At 42.1% G+C, this 14,477-nt stretch overlaps 1 protein-coding gene across 1 annotated transcript; it reads right to left on the bottom strand.

The window, feature by feature from the left end:
* Positions 1 to 332: 332 nt before the first annotated feature.
* MRPL1 (mitochondrial ribosomal protein L1) lies at positions 333 to 13,654 on the bottom strand. The gene is made up of 9 exons (XM_088531520.1): positions 13,615 to 13,654; positions 13,456 to 13,534; positions 12,231 to 12,474; positions 11,569 to 11,652; positions 9,906 to 9,977; positions 9,626 to 9,737; positions 8,385 to 8,485; positions 3,878 to 3,959; positions 333 to 682 (listed from the first exon to the last, which is right to left on the bottom strand). The coding sequence occupies exons 1-9, from the start codon at positions 13,652 to 13,654 to the stop codon at positions 522 to 524; spliced, it is 975 nt and encodes a 324-aa protein (XP_088387646.1). The 3' UTR covers positions 333 to 521.
* Between the last annotated feature and the right edge of the window lie 823 nt (positions 13,655 to 14,477).

Consider the following 14,477-nt stretch of genomic DNA (forward strand, 5'->3'; position numbering starts at 1 on the left):
AGTGCTATTACAAGTCACAGCAGTTACTACTCAAACTGAATTAAACAAGCCAGAGTGTCTAAGACTGTGCTAGGAGCATATTCGTTGCTGGCTGTTGGGCACAAGTCTGTTACTGTTGCAATTGGTTTGAGTGGCCCCAAGGCACTGCATGATTTCTCTGCACATTGGGTCAAGTAGACAAAAGCACAGAACTTCTGCCCTGAGTAGAGAGCTCAAAATTACAGGTGCTAATTCCTCATCTGCAACTGTGGGAACTGGAGAGGATTACTTAAGAATTTACAATGTTACTTTTATTGAGTATAAAATAATACATGCAAAGAAAAGCCCCACGGAGCTTTCAGCTTCCAGAGGAAGCGTTAAGTATCTTCAGACTCCTGTTTGTGACACTGAGGTTCCAAGGAATTTTAAGTGAATTCAAACTTGCTTTTCTCCCCTTCTTTTTAAGGTTAAGATTTGCACTTGTTTCCCTTGCTTGATAATCAAGGGAAAACATTATCTACTAAAGAGTTCTTAGACAGAAGTTATTCTTCAGCTTCTGTTTTTTTTCCTTCTTCCTTTTCTTCCTCCTCTTTTTCTTCTTCCTCCTTTTCTTCTTCCTCCACCTGAGGCAGAAGTCCATCCAGGTTCAGTAGCAAACCCTCGCTGGTTGAAGATCGAATAACCAACTTCTGCACAAAAGCACCTATAAAAAACACAGAGAGGACAACAGGAATCAGTTACTCCACCACTCTCTAGGTCATCAGATTGATTTATCTTATTACTAATCCATACACCAAGCACATGACCAGAATCATACACATACCCATATCATTTCAGTACAGAATCCAATTCACACTCTGTTGTCACAGGAGATACTCGCTTGGCAGCTACATTACTCCTCCGGTACCACCACCACACCAGAGCTTAGAAAACACAAATAAAGCTTCATACATTTTGCACTCACACTCCTTCAAAAGTAGCAAATCAGGTACAGATGAAATCAGGTTGGAAATGGTCCTGACTGGAGAAAGATGGATGGAAAGATCACTGGCAACCCCTCATCACTTCTTTTTTTTTTTCCTGGCAATCCCACATGCCAGCTCAAACCATTTAAGCTTAGATGTATACATGCTTCTTAAAGTACAAGACTTCTTTTCTAAAGATATCAGATATGCAATTCCATGGGAAACAGAGAGAGGCATAATTTCATTCCTAGGTAGCTGAGTATGCAGTGGTCACTTGGAAGCATCCATCCAGACCTTGTACAGAAGTACCTTGCACTAAGGCACCATTTGGTTATTTCGAGTTGGTGGGAAAGGCAACTGAGCTCTGCAATAGAATTGGATCTTAAGAGAAAACATAAGTGTTCTGAAGCAGCTAAATCTGCTGAGCTCTCAACAAAGGAGCAAGAGGGGAAAGCAACGTCCAGCAGTCAACACTGAAGCTACAGCTCATGCCCAGCACCACCTTGGCACTGCAATCCACGCAACTTCACGAGGAAGGGCCTCACTGCTAACTAGGAAGCACCGCTTGAAAATGAAAGAAGAGATAAAACCACAAGTTCTGTCCTGCTTACAGGCCTCAGGAGAAAAGGGAACAGCAGGAAGGCTATTCGGATGCCACAGGCTCTTCGGATGGGGCAGGCACTGCCTGTCTTGCAGCAGCAGCCCAAGTCTGTCAAACACTGGCACGTTCTTTCCAACACTTCTCCTCTAAAGGCGAAATATGTAGAAGTAGGAACCTTCAACCAAATGTCACCTGACAGATGGCACAACCTGAGGAAAACGTCGCACAGGCTGGTCGAGGGACTGCTCAAGTGTGCAGAGGTTCAAACCTCCTTCGGGTTTGGAAAGGGGAACTAAACGAGAGCCCAGTTCCCGCATGAAAGGAAGACCTGCTAGTATCATCCAGGCCACATACCTGTCAGACCAGAGCAATTAGGCCATCAGAGACATGATATTTTGATAGCTACAACTGAGCACTTGCTGCTAAACAGGGGATAAAATTGCCATGAGGCAGAAGGAAGAAGAGATTGAGCCAGTTCAAAGCATCAAGTGTAATGAATGCTGCAGAGAGACTAATACAACACTTCCCACGGAGAGCAAACACTCTTACTCCAGGCCCCATCAGCTCTTCTCCTGTATTAACACTTTCTACACAGCTCCGTGTGTTTACAACTGTCTATTCCCACCAATGAAACCGGGTTTATAATAGACTAGTTCTAGCAAACACAAGCACAGGGAAACTGAGTCTATGGCCATCCAGCCCCCACTAATCATTCGAGATGCCAGGCCAGGAGAAGCACAAAAATAATAATCAAAAAAAAGTAGGCTCCAGCACACTGGAATCAAACTCGACTTCCTCGGAGCTTCATGGAATTTAACTAGCCTCCTCTTTGTAATCTTAATACGAGAACATGACAAGACACCCAGGACATTTCCTATTTCAGGTTCCCAGGACCAAATGCAGAAGGACTCTTTTGACAAGAGGAACTCTAGAAATAGATGCCCTGACTTGTCTGGGGAAGATAAAATACAACTCTTACATCACACTCTGGGAAAGCCCACTTGGCATTTTTAGCCTTGCATTTGGTCAAGTGACTTAAAAAGGCAGGCACTTCTGTGGTGACTACATAGCTGCAAAAAGGCACTCGATTACATATGGAAGTTTCAAAGACACCAACAGGCAACAGTCTGTAATTCCTTGGTCTAAATGCCTGATAGTTAGCAAACGTATCCAGACCTCTTGATAAAGAAGCACTCAGAGTCAAGCTTGCTGGATAAAATATATTTGTCACTTGTAGGAAGCAGCAAAGAAGCACAAGGAAGGTTGACACTGCAACACACAAACAGAAAGGTCACCAAGCCCTTCTTCAGAAAAGCTTATCCTTATTTCACTAGACTACTTTAGTTCAGATTGAAACTTCTAAATGAAACAAACAAACAAAAAAAAAACCCCACACAATAAAAACAGCCACACTTTCTGCTTCCAATTGTTCATCTTTGGTCAATACCACATATTTTGGGGGGGATGAGGGGGCTGAAAATCTCTCAAAGCCTTGTAGACTTTGTATTTCATAATCTGTGTTTGGTTTGCATGTAGAGAATCACAGGAAAAAAGACTAAATGTTTTTGCAAAAAAATTAAACCAATATTGACCTAAGTTAATCATTTTGTTAGTTTAAACATAAAGCTATTCTTGCATAAAATTATGTTTTTAAATCACTATTTCCACTCCAGTTAAATGGATAACATTTGTTTAAAGCTTAGTTTATTATTACAAAGAACAGACCACATGTTGGTTCAGTTTCTTTGCTAGGGAACAATGAGCAGAACCCACAGAAACAAGACAGAATTCATCCTCTTAATCCTTTGTAACCTGATCTTCTGGTTCAGGATTTTTAAAAACAGAATTAGCAGCTTTGCAGAATGAACAGCAGAAATCCAAAAAGCATCCTAGCAATAAAAGTCCAGAACTTGTTGTACATCTTCACAGGCAGATACCCGATATCTGACTAGATGTCAGCTGAAGTATAGTTTCAACTGAAGCAACTGCAGGTGGGGTCTAATCCAGGTCTTCGGACTCTCTTGTCTCATTAGGATTTCACTGTGTGGCTGCACTCCATCAGAGCATCAACTCTGCAAGCTTAATATGCTATGTAATCTCCTTTCTTGCCTTGCATTGCTTACCTCGTGCTGCAGTGCAGTAGGACTTCACATCAGTGGGAAGAGACCCTGTCCATGCCTCCATGGACTGGGATTTACTGAAGCGCCTAACAGCTTCTCCCTCCCCTCTCAAGATGGATAAATCCATGGGGTCACCTGACAACATCCTGGTTAAGAACACTCATTTTGTTTGCCATAACTTCAGTTAACAGGCCAACAGAAAAGCTACTTACCAGTGCTTGGTGGCTTGAACGTGTAGATGTCCTGGATAACTGCTTTTAGATTGGCTACTACCTGCTCAGTAGGCATATCCAGCTGGAAGCAGATAATTCACAGTTAGCCATATTGAAACTTAAAGCTTAGATTAATGAAGTGGCCTAGGTTACACACTTATTGTCTGTTTGGGTAGATTGTGTTTCTTCATATTGTTCCCCCTGTTAAAGGGCTACAAACCTCATTAATGGCCTCAGCAAGAGGACTCCTGTATTTTATACAGGGTTATAAGCTCATTTTTCTTATTTCTATTCAGAGTATTAAATTACCACGGCTCTGTATACCATAGATGATCTTAAAAGAAATAAAAGAGTTAATAGATGTACAAGTACTTTGATGAAAATCTTATTAGCAATTAAGATTTCAGGAGAAAACTTTGCAAAGCGGTTGCCGGAATATAGAACACATCAACTGAAACACAGAACGTCCCCAAATTGAACACAATATATTACCAGAAGTGAACATAAGGAATTAGTTTTGAGGGTTTATTTTGATTTTCAAGCAAATCTTCCTACCTGCTTTGTTCAAATGAGCCAATACCACTGCCATAAAAATCAGTACCTCCATCTTTTGAACAGCTGGCTTCTAAATCTTAAGTTTAAACTTTAATTGACTCCTAAACTGAACGCTAAACCTCATAGGTCTGAACGATCTATGCAGCATTTGCAGTCTGTAATCTAGTCTCAAAGAGTCCATAAGATAAAAAAATAATATGTTGCTCTAAGCCTCAGCTTACAACTTCCTATAAGAACCAAGAATCACAACACCCTACAAATATGGTTAATTCCTTCATGTTTGAGATATTGATATATCCTCCATTTAGATAGGGAAAGAAAATGGTACTCAAATCAACTTGCGTTCAGACCGATATGCTTCATCCCAGAGACTACTTGGAGTTATTTAGGGCCAAACAGATTGATAACCAAGAAAAAGCTGGGCTCAAAACCTTTCAAAGTAGTCTCCACATAACCACAGTAACTTCTTGCACAGACACACTCAAGCCATATGACAGCTTTGATATTTAATTCAAAGTGACAGTGTTTTATTCCCTTCTCCGGGAGCAAGTGGATAAAGACAACAGCCCTTTTCTTTGCAGGCACATCTCAAAACAGGCATTTTCACTTCAAAGTTATTTTCCACCGCACAACCAAGAAATCCAAAGGAGGAAAAACTTGACCCAGTCTCTCTCACATTTCCTGTACTTGCAGCCAACGGCATAAGAGAATTATTGATGCAATAACAAGTACTCCTAAAAGAACTCATTCCAGAGAGCAATGGATTCCTCAGCAAAACATATGAGGCCATTTTCCAGTCCCTGGGCCGATTCTCCTTCCTGCCCCTTCACAAGGTAGCCAGAATGAACACATTAGCACTGATGCAGTCAATGGTTTTCCAGCCTTTGTCATAACTGACAGCCTCCCCATAAGAAACAAGGAGGACTCAGCCTGCAACAATAAATGGTTCAATACAGAGGGAATGAATTTCAGCACCTTGATTCAGAACACAGATTCCAGTTTTCCCCCAAAAAACCCTATACCAAAATTCAACTACGAAGTGTCTTTGCCCAAAAAGGAACCAGATTTTTTATGGTTCTACCTCAAGGCATTTAAGACATCTGCAGTGACCATTTAAGCAGAAGATGTCAAAGATGTCACTGCCTAGTGAGCATCTGAGCCCCATCTACCTTTCAGCTCATAGTTATGGTGAGACACCAAGCTTTTAGTAATAACAGCAACATGACCAAGATGCCACAGCAATATGCAACTTCTGTGTGTATGATTATTCAATTAAAACGAGATTTTTCTTCTTCACTTCAAAGAAGCACTTGACTCAACTCTACCAAAAAGAAATCCTCAAATGTCACAATACAAGAACCTGTTTGAAAAGCAGGATTGGAGCTGATCATGTAAGGCAGTGTTCCTTTGGTGTAAAGCAAGCCTTCACATCTGGGATCTGGAATTGAGAACAGCTCAGAGAGCTAACAGACAACTGTTAGAACATATGTTTTTCACACAGGTCTTGTGTACTACCCCCAAATCTTTATCAACTAACCTTTCAAAACACAGGAGTGAGCACCTCAACCATAACTGTTTTTCTTTTTACAAGTTGAAAAGTTAACATGCTTTTTCCCTTCTTAAAATCAAGTTACAACCTACACTCCCACTCACAGATGAGGGAGGAACACCAACAGGTATCTTCTGTTTTCTGATTTGAATGTTATCTCCAATGTACTTCTACTTTCTGTAGCCACAACTGCAGAGGTTTGAGGCTGGTACACATCTGCCCACGGTTCTAAGCCTGTGAATAAAATGGTGATCCTGCACACACACCTCCTCCTAGAAGGATGCATCCTTTAGAATCAACAGTAGAATTTCACTTACTGAAATATCCTTAGTCTATTCTACAGAAGAAACAGTTTCCAGGCAACTCTGCACAAATGCGAAAAAGGACTACAGATGGCTTCCTATTGTCACATTTAAAGTCTTATTTCTATTTAAAAGATGAAGCTTGGGAGAAAAAGTATGTTGTAGTGACCAACAGCACATCATCCGGTTTCAAAAGATATGTCAACATCCTCAACAAAAAGCACCTTAAACTACCCTCTGCAGGTAGTCCCACCGATAAATATCCTGAACCTGGATGTTTCTATCCCATTAAGTTCACTTTCTCAAAGAGCACTTAACATCATTTAAGCCAACCTGCTACCATTCTCCAGCCTTCCAATTGACACGTCAATTATTTAACACCACACACACACACAAAGACACTGAAGCTACTAACTCTGAGTGCAGGATTATATTCGAGCAATAGGCCATAATTGAACTAACAAGCAACATCAGACAGCAGCACCAACAGGAAAACATCACTTGGAGAAAGACCAACTTGGCAGAGCCCCAGGAGCATCTATGCTTCTGTTCAGAATACAACAGATCTTTATGCTCTGTGTAATTCCCAAGTGGTTATTTTCTCACCAAGAGTTCCCTTGAAGAAGCTCTCGATTCAGCAGCGTGCAGACAGGCATGGCTTCCACAGGCTCCCAGGGCCTTGCCTATACTCATGAGATTTTCCTCCAGCATCATTGCAGTAACAGGAGCAAAACTAGGTCAGTATAGTAGCTGCAAAGGGTGGAGGCACTTGACAGAGGCTGGCTCCATCCCTCTGCTCGCAGCTCCCAGAACGCAGCCACGGTGCGTGCAGCCCTGCTATGAGGCCAACACCACAGATCAACTTCCTGCACACAGGTGAGCCCCAGGCAAACTATCTAACCCAGGAGGTTAAGTGCTCCTTCCCTTAGAGAGTAGAGAATGCCCAAGAACACCACAGAATGATGTTCCAGACCACACCAAGTTTTTCGAAGTGCTACAGAATGGCAGGGCCAGAACTGCCTAGCAGCAGAATACGAGGCACAAGGCAACAGTCTCATGTTAATGTTGGGTTAGTAACAGCACCTACGTTCTTCAGAAACTCTTCTGTACGCAGCTGTATGAAGCTATGCCAAGCTGATGCAACCACAGATATGTCAAACACTGTCAAATCAGAGTTAATTCATCATGATTGGAAAAAAAAACTTAACTGCTAAAAGAAACTTCAAAATAAGCTTCAACGACAAATATTTCAGACTGATCTACAGTATAATACATCTTGTTTCAAACCATCTGAAGTTTAAGATAGAAGAGAACGTAGCTGCCATATTTGAAACAAGGCTAGTGTAAGGATTCCACATTTCACACACTCTCATTACACCTATACCTCTGTGAAGAGGAGTAAGATGCACAATTCACCACCGCTAGTCAGACTTCACAAGATATCTCTAACACTGCCAGACAAAACATAGGGGATTAAAGGTGTTGTAAGCTTCCTTTCTGAACTGCTATCAGCTTTTAAACAACACACACAAACCTAGAACTCAGTGAAGGAACAGACTAAACAGAATGAAAAACAAAGCCATAGAGCAAGGAAAATAAGGGAAGCAAGGAAAACACACACAAAGAGCCCAGATCAAGAGGTTAGAATCCCTTAGCAAGAACCACTTCCTTACTAAACAGCAAAGCAGCCATCACAGGACAGGCAAGTTAATGACGATCACCATTTGTGTCCAAGTTAAGAGTTTTTATTTTATCAGGCCAGTTCAGAGAGTTTCAATATTAAAAATCACTCTTTCATTGTTAGGGCAAGCAAGATCCACCTATGCATAGTGACCACTGACTTAGAACCTCCCGTTTACATATGGAATAAATACTGCACCCACAGAAATGAAGAGGGATCTAGCCTACATTAAGGTCTTATGAGTCATGAGAAAATTGCTAAATATCTTCATCATTACTTAATTCGCATACCATTCCATTCTACACTACAATACAGGAGGGAAAAAAAGAGCAAGGTATAGTTCATGCCAAGTGGTTAAGGATGTTAAAAATGCGTTCTATGGAGAAGAGACAGAATTAAAAACTTTGTGCACAAACTTACTCTTGCTATTCTTGTTTTGATTAGATGCTCATCTTGCACTGCATACTCAAGGCCTTCTTTAAAGAATTGCAGCATTTTAGGAATATCTTGGCCCATGGAATCTAGTTGAACAAGAAACAGGAAAAAATAGATTGAGTATTATTTATGAGCATGACAAAATCTAATTACTAGTAAAGAAATTCAATGTTTCAGTTCAGGCAATTAAACAAGAAACTCCCAAAGCAATACAACTCCACGAGCGAGACCAGAGCCCTCTCTTACTCATTCTACATAAGTCATTCTCCCTCTTCCATTCCCCCAAAATCATCAGCTCACACAAACAGCTCCTACAAATACGGAAACTGTGAGGAACATACTAAGTGTATTAAAGCTTTGCTGTGTAATTGAAGCAGCACAGAACTCTGAAGCCTGAAGTGTTACGCTTAGAAGAAACCTCAAGTGCCTGGCTTAACAAATAAAATTGTTCATGGCTATGTAACAGCAAGGTCATCAACCACACTAACCCAAATGAGCATTCCCACAAGTCAAGACAGCTATTTTTCATTATCATCTCAGCTGCAGGGACTCATTTGGCCAACTTACACGATCAGTCCATTCCTTGAAGTATAAATATTATTTTTTTCCCACATGCATTCTGACACCTCAAGAGAAATCATCTGGTTTGTAGCTCGACATCTAAACTCAGAATGGCACAATATATGTCACTCGTTCCAAAATATACCTGGAATTTCTCAAGTCTTATGGAAAGAGAGACCATACAGTTAAAACAGCTTGTGCTAAGGAAAAGCAGCAGTAACAGTGCTGTTCAGACTACTGGATAGGCAGAAGCAGCAGTAACAGTCACGAAGCTAAGATTCAAAGAAGTTGTGCAACACTTAGGTGATTTAGCTGTCCCAGTGAAATCATCCTCCCCTCAAGTGCTGCTGCTGCATTTCATTATATTCATGATCACAAGTATAGGAGCAGCTACTTGGCAAATTTACCTCCACTCTAATCCCATGTTCATATCAGTTGTACAGGAAAGCTGGAAGTACCAGCTTTCCTCCAAAAACCTAGTGTCATTGGTCTAGAGAAAGATCAATTCTCATCTCAGAGAACTGAGTGGCTTTTGGTTACGCACAAAGACCCGGCGCCACTCTAGTCCCTTCATCAAAAAAAGGTTAAAATCACCTCAAGATTAAATCTTATTCCAGTATTTTAGATCCAATCCTTTAGAGGTACAAAAGAAAATCCCTTCTTACTTCTTCTTGCGCTTGGATATTTTCTTCTTAATTTGCCCTTCAATGGTATTAATTTAGGCATTATTTCAGGAACAGCTACATAAAAGTCCATTTTTATTTCATCTTCCAAAATCTGTAATAAAGAAAGAGAGAGCTCTACAAGCATATCAGAGAACCCATTATCTCACTCCTAGTTTTGTCTGCTCATTTCAATACAGAGCTTACTGAATTTGCTCCCTCCCTCTCATTCTCTCAGGGGAGTTAAAACGTTTAATTAACATAGTTCTTGAAAAATAAATACCCATTTGATTAATTCAACTCCTCCCACAAGGGCAGCACCATTCTGTTGAGCTATTTCAGCTTCTTCCTTGTTCTGTTAAAGAGAAAAAGCAATTAGGCGTGTATAGACTACTAGCTAATTTGTCAATATCAGCATCACTCAAAAGGTGACATATTTGACAATTAAGTGCAGAAAGATCATTCATAGGTTAATAAAAACACTAAATGTTTCAGACAATTTGACTAAAAACGTAGTGCTGGGGATTTAGCTTTGGAACTACAATTTCAGCTCACTCCACGTTCCAATAAGAAGCAATAATAAAGACTTCAGACCATTTCCCCAAGCAAACAGTAGCAACAAATTTCTCATATTTGCAGGACATGAGGAAAGGACACGAGTCCTTTTCCCTCTCTCCGGCCTTCACCTTCTGGATGTTACAAGCAACCAGCCACGAGATGGAGTCGGCCTCTGCTGTTAGAGCTGAAGGCAAAGCACAGCGCATGCTTCCAAAAGCCACTCAATGATCTCTTTAGAAATAAGGTTATTCTACTTCAGAAAGAACTTTTAAACCTCAAGACAGCAGTGGTGGACATGGACTGCTACAATATATGGTTTGCATTAATTTGCTTACAGAGTTCTTTAGTCTATGACATCTGCCAAAAATAAAGGGCTTCTCCTGTTTCCAATCGCTATCTTAGAACCCTCCAAGCAATAATAGAGAAGGCATTTACTCTGATTTCAATTAGAAACTGTAATAAGCAAACAAAAAGCAACACCAGCACCTCCCTCGTACAGTTCTGCAGAATACTGAAGTATTTTAGATGCTTTGTACGAATGCAATTAATGCATACAAAAGAAATCACATTGAGATACCCAAACTGAGTATTTTTTGCTTTCTTATGACAAATAAAGGAAGTTAAGTCTCGAACATTGTTTTCCTCAAGATACACACACGCAATATTTCATCATAGAGAGAAAAGTAGTAGCTTTCAGAGTTCAGTCATAGGAATTTAAATAGTTACAGAAAGCAGTTAAGAGAAGCAGTTAAGAAATCAAGAGACCACTGTCTCATCTGCAAAGCAGTACAAAAAGTCTACCCCAAGTCATTTTTGCTCGCAACGCCATGCCAGTGAGTCTGGCATATGGTTACTCACAGCAGAAGTCCTTCTCCTTCCCCATTTCGTGTTATATACAGCTAATCAACAAAAGTACAAAATCTTTCTTTTGCTATTTTATAGGCTCTCAAATTGAAAAATAATTAAAGAGTTACAGCTATAGAGAGGCACTTCGATCTGAAGAGCTCTGCATGGTTACTGATGAGTTTGCCTGATGTTATTCCAACAAGCTGAATAGAAGGAAATTGAAGTAGAAAATGATTCTACCAGTAATTTTTCCTAATTAAACAACTTGAGCCATATCTCACTTTGTCACATCTGTGCAGCTATCACACCTACTCTTAGGTTACTCCCTGTTACAGTATTCTACATAAGCACACATCAAGATGAAGGAAATCCAAGTAGGTGCATGTTAGTACACCAAGACACTACTCAAACTAACCTTAGATTTGAGAGTTCTGTAAAACACTTGCAGAGTCTTTTGAATAAAGGTACAGTGCAAATATGAGAACTGGCTGCATTGTAAAACCATGCTGTGTACATAACTGAAGCAATTTTCCTTTACTCACCTCTGTGAAAACCAAAACCTTATTCATTTCATCTGTAAAACGATATGGAAGCTGAACGATGCTTGCAAATTGTTCCACTTTTTTCTAACAAGAAAGAAAAGAATCAAAATAAGGGAATCAAAGCCATAACTTTAGTAGAAATCATTGTAATTGATAGTAAACTTAGTAAACATAGTAAACTTAGCCAACACAGTAAGCTTAGCCAAACTCAACTGCCTGGTCTGCAGTCATGGAACTTAGTACATGCATGAATCCCAAGGGCCCAGTGAAACACAGTAGCAAATAGGAATTTTTGTTTGTACTTCCCTTCCACTGATGCTTGATAAAAACCAGAGTGGTACAAACACAACATTTCCATCCCAACTGCAGCAGCAAAACCACCATAAGGAAACTAGCAGTGGCATGTTTTAAAAAAGACAGGAGTAACAAAAACTGACAGAGGAAACAAGTCTCAGTGATTCCATCCTTATCCCATGAATCTGAGGGATGTTTCTTAGATACAGGCATCAGAGCTGAGCATCACCTGCAAAAGCACCCAATGTTCTGACAAACAGGGAAGTTGCAGGGGCAGAAGACGGACAACTGCAGCATTTACTCTGCTCTGTAACTATATCCTTCCAGTGTTAAAAAAAAAACGAAGTTTTTATCTACTCTCAACTTACCTTCTTCTTCTGTAATGACATATCCAGAGTTACATTAACATACACATACTGTTTGGGGTAGGTGAAGTCCAGCTCCTGGAATTTCTTCAGCATTCCCACAGCCACATCCACGTCGTAGGAAGGCCGCTCATAGTACCACGTCAAGTACACGTCGTCCACCGGCTTGCTCAGCAGGGGCTGCCTCGGACGCCACCTCTTCTTTGTTTCTTCCTGCTTAGGCTTCTGTGAACCTCTCTTAGCAGTTCTAAGACAAAAAAAAAAAAAAAAAAGGCAAAAAAACCCAAGCAAAACAACAAAAAACCACTTTGTTAGATCATCAAACCCAAAGTTTAGCACATGCTCTCAAACCACTTACGCACCATCCCATGCCAGTTACTAACTAGTCTCTATAAGCAGCATAGTTGCATTTGTTCAGCCTTGAGCTAATATGTCCCCACTGCATCAAAGCAGGACTGTTTTAAAACAACACATGAACCTGTGAAAGTTTTGCCCCAACGGGCCTTGTACCAAGCACTGAGCAGCTTCTCAACCTCAGTAAATCCCACACACCTTCCCAGTAACCAGACACTGGCACATGAGCTGGGAGGGTGCAGAGGAGTTCCCAGCAGGCTCCCCATCGCTCACAGCAGAAGTCCTTAAGTCCTTTCCTTTTCCCATATCATGTTATATACAGCTGATCAACAAAAGTACAAAATCTTTATTTTGCTAATTACTTTTATAGGCTCTCACACTGAAAAATAATCAAAGAGTTTCAGCTATAGAGAGGCACTCGTATCTGAAAAGCTCTGTATTTATGCATCAACTCTAGTGGAAAAGCTAACACTACTTCCCCGCATCCCACTTCCCTGCTCTATATACAAAATTATTTTTTTCCTTCTCTAATGTAGGCAAGTGTCGTACATAAAGAAATAGTAGAGGGAACCACAGACAACAACGAGAGAGGGAAAGATGAATTGTTTGAAACCAATTCCTTAGGCTCATTAGCTTTCAAACTAGCACAGCTCATACCATAACACACCCATGCGTTTTCAAAAACGGACTTAAGAACAAGCCCAAAGGAGCCTTTCCTAAAGCTACTACCCTCGACGTTGCGAAGGCAGCAGTAAAGCCCTGCCTGCTCCCCTCCTCAGCTTGGATACAGTCCCTCCAGGCTGCCCCTGGGCATCGCGGCCCCAGAACACCCTGCGAAGGGCCCTGCTCGCCCCGCGGCCGGGGACTCACTCACTTGGCAGCAGCGGCAGCCGCGTAGGCCCGGCCGGGGGGCAGGAGGCACCGCTGGAGTGCGGGGTGCGCCGGCGGCAGCACTGCGAGGGAAAGCAGGAAACCGCCTCAGACAGGGCCGCCAACGGCCAAGGCCTCCCCCGCTCCCGCCCGCCGCCCCCACCTTGCCGCAGGCACCGCCACCCAACCGCCGCCGCCGCCATCTTGCCACGCGGCGCCGCACGCACAACCTTCCCCCGCCGCGGAGCGCGCGGCGCGGAACAGAGGTTCCGGCGGCGGGCGGGCCGGCCGCGCGGTGTCACACTCATCGCGGCCCGGGCTGCCTGCCCGCTCCGCCCGCCCCGTCGAGGGGTGTTGGGACACAGCCGCCTGTGTGGGGGGACACGACCACACACGGGTGTGTTTGGGGACACAACCATATTCCCGTGTATGCAGTGACACGGTTGTACGCAGGTGTGCGGCGACATGACAATACGTGTGTGGTGACACAACTGTACACACATGTGTGCAGTGGCACAACTGTGCGTGTAGCGACACAACCATGTGTTTGTGTGTAGAGACAACCATCTGTGCAGTCACACAGCCGGCCAGTGACACAATTGTACATGTGTGTACAGTGACACAACCATATGAGTGTCTATGGCACAATTCAGTATGTGTGGAATGACACAACCATACATCTGTGTGTAGTGACATAACTGTGTGGAGTGACACAACCGCATGCACATGTGGTGACACAATCCTGTGCATGTGGTGACAACCACGTGTGTGTATGTACTGACAACTGTGTGTGTGTGTCTGTGCGTGCTCACAAAAGCAGACGTGTGTAGTGACACGACCACGTGTAGCGACACAATTGTATGAATATGTAAAACAACCCTGTGTGTGTATTAACACAACCACACCTGTGTGTGTAGTGACACAAATGTACACGTGTGTGGTAACACAACGCCCTGGGTGTGTCTCTAGTGACATAACCACACTTGTGTGCAATGACACAACCATGAATCTTTGTGTAGTGACACA

Source organism: Tinamus guttatus, unplaced genomic scaffold, assembly GCF_059628265.1.
Source record: "Tinamus guttatus ecotype Peru unplaced genomic scaffold, ASM5962826v1 Tinamus_guttatus_pri_ptg000423l, whole genome shotgun sequence".
NCBI classification, from domain to species: Eukaryota; Metazoa; Chordata; class Aves; order Tinamiformes; family Tinamidae; genus Tinamus; species Tinamus guttatus.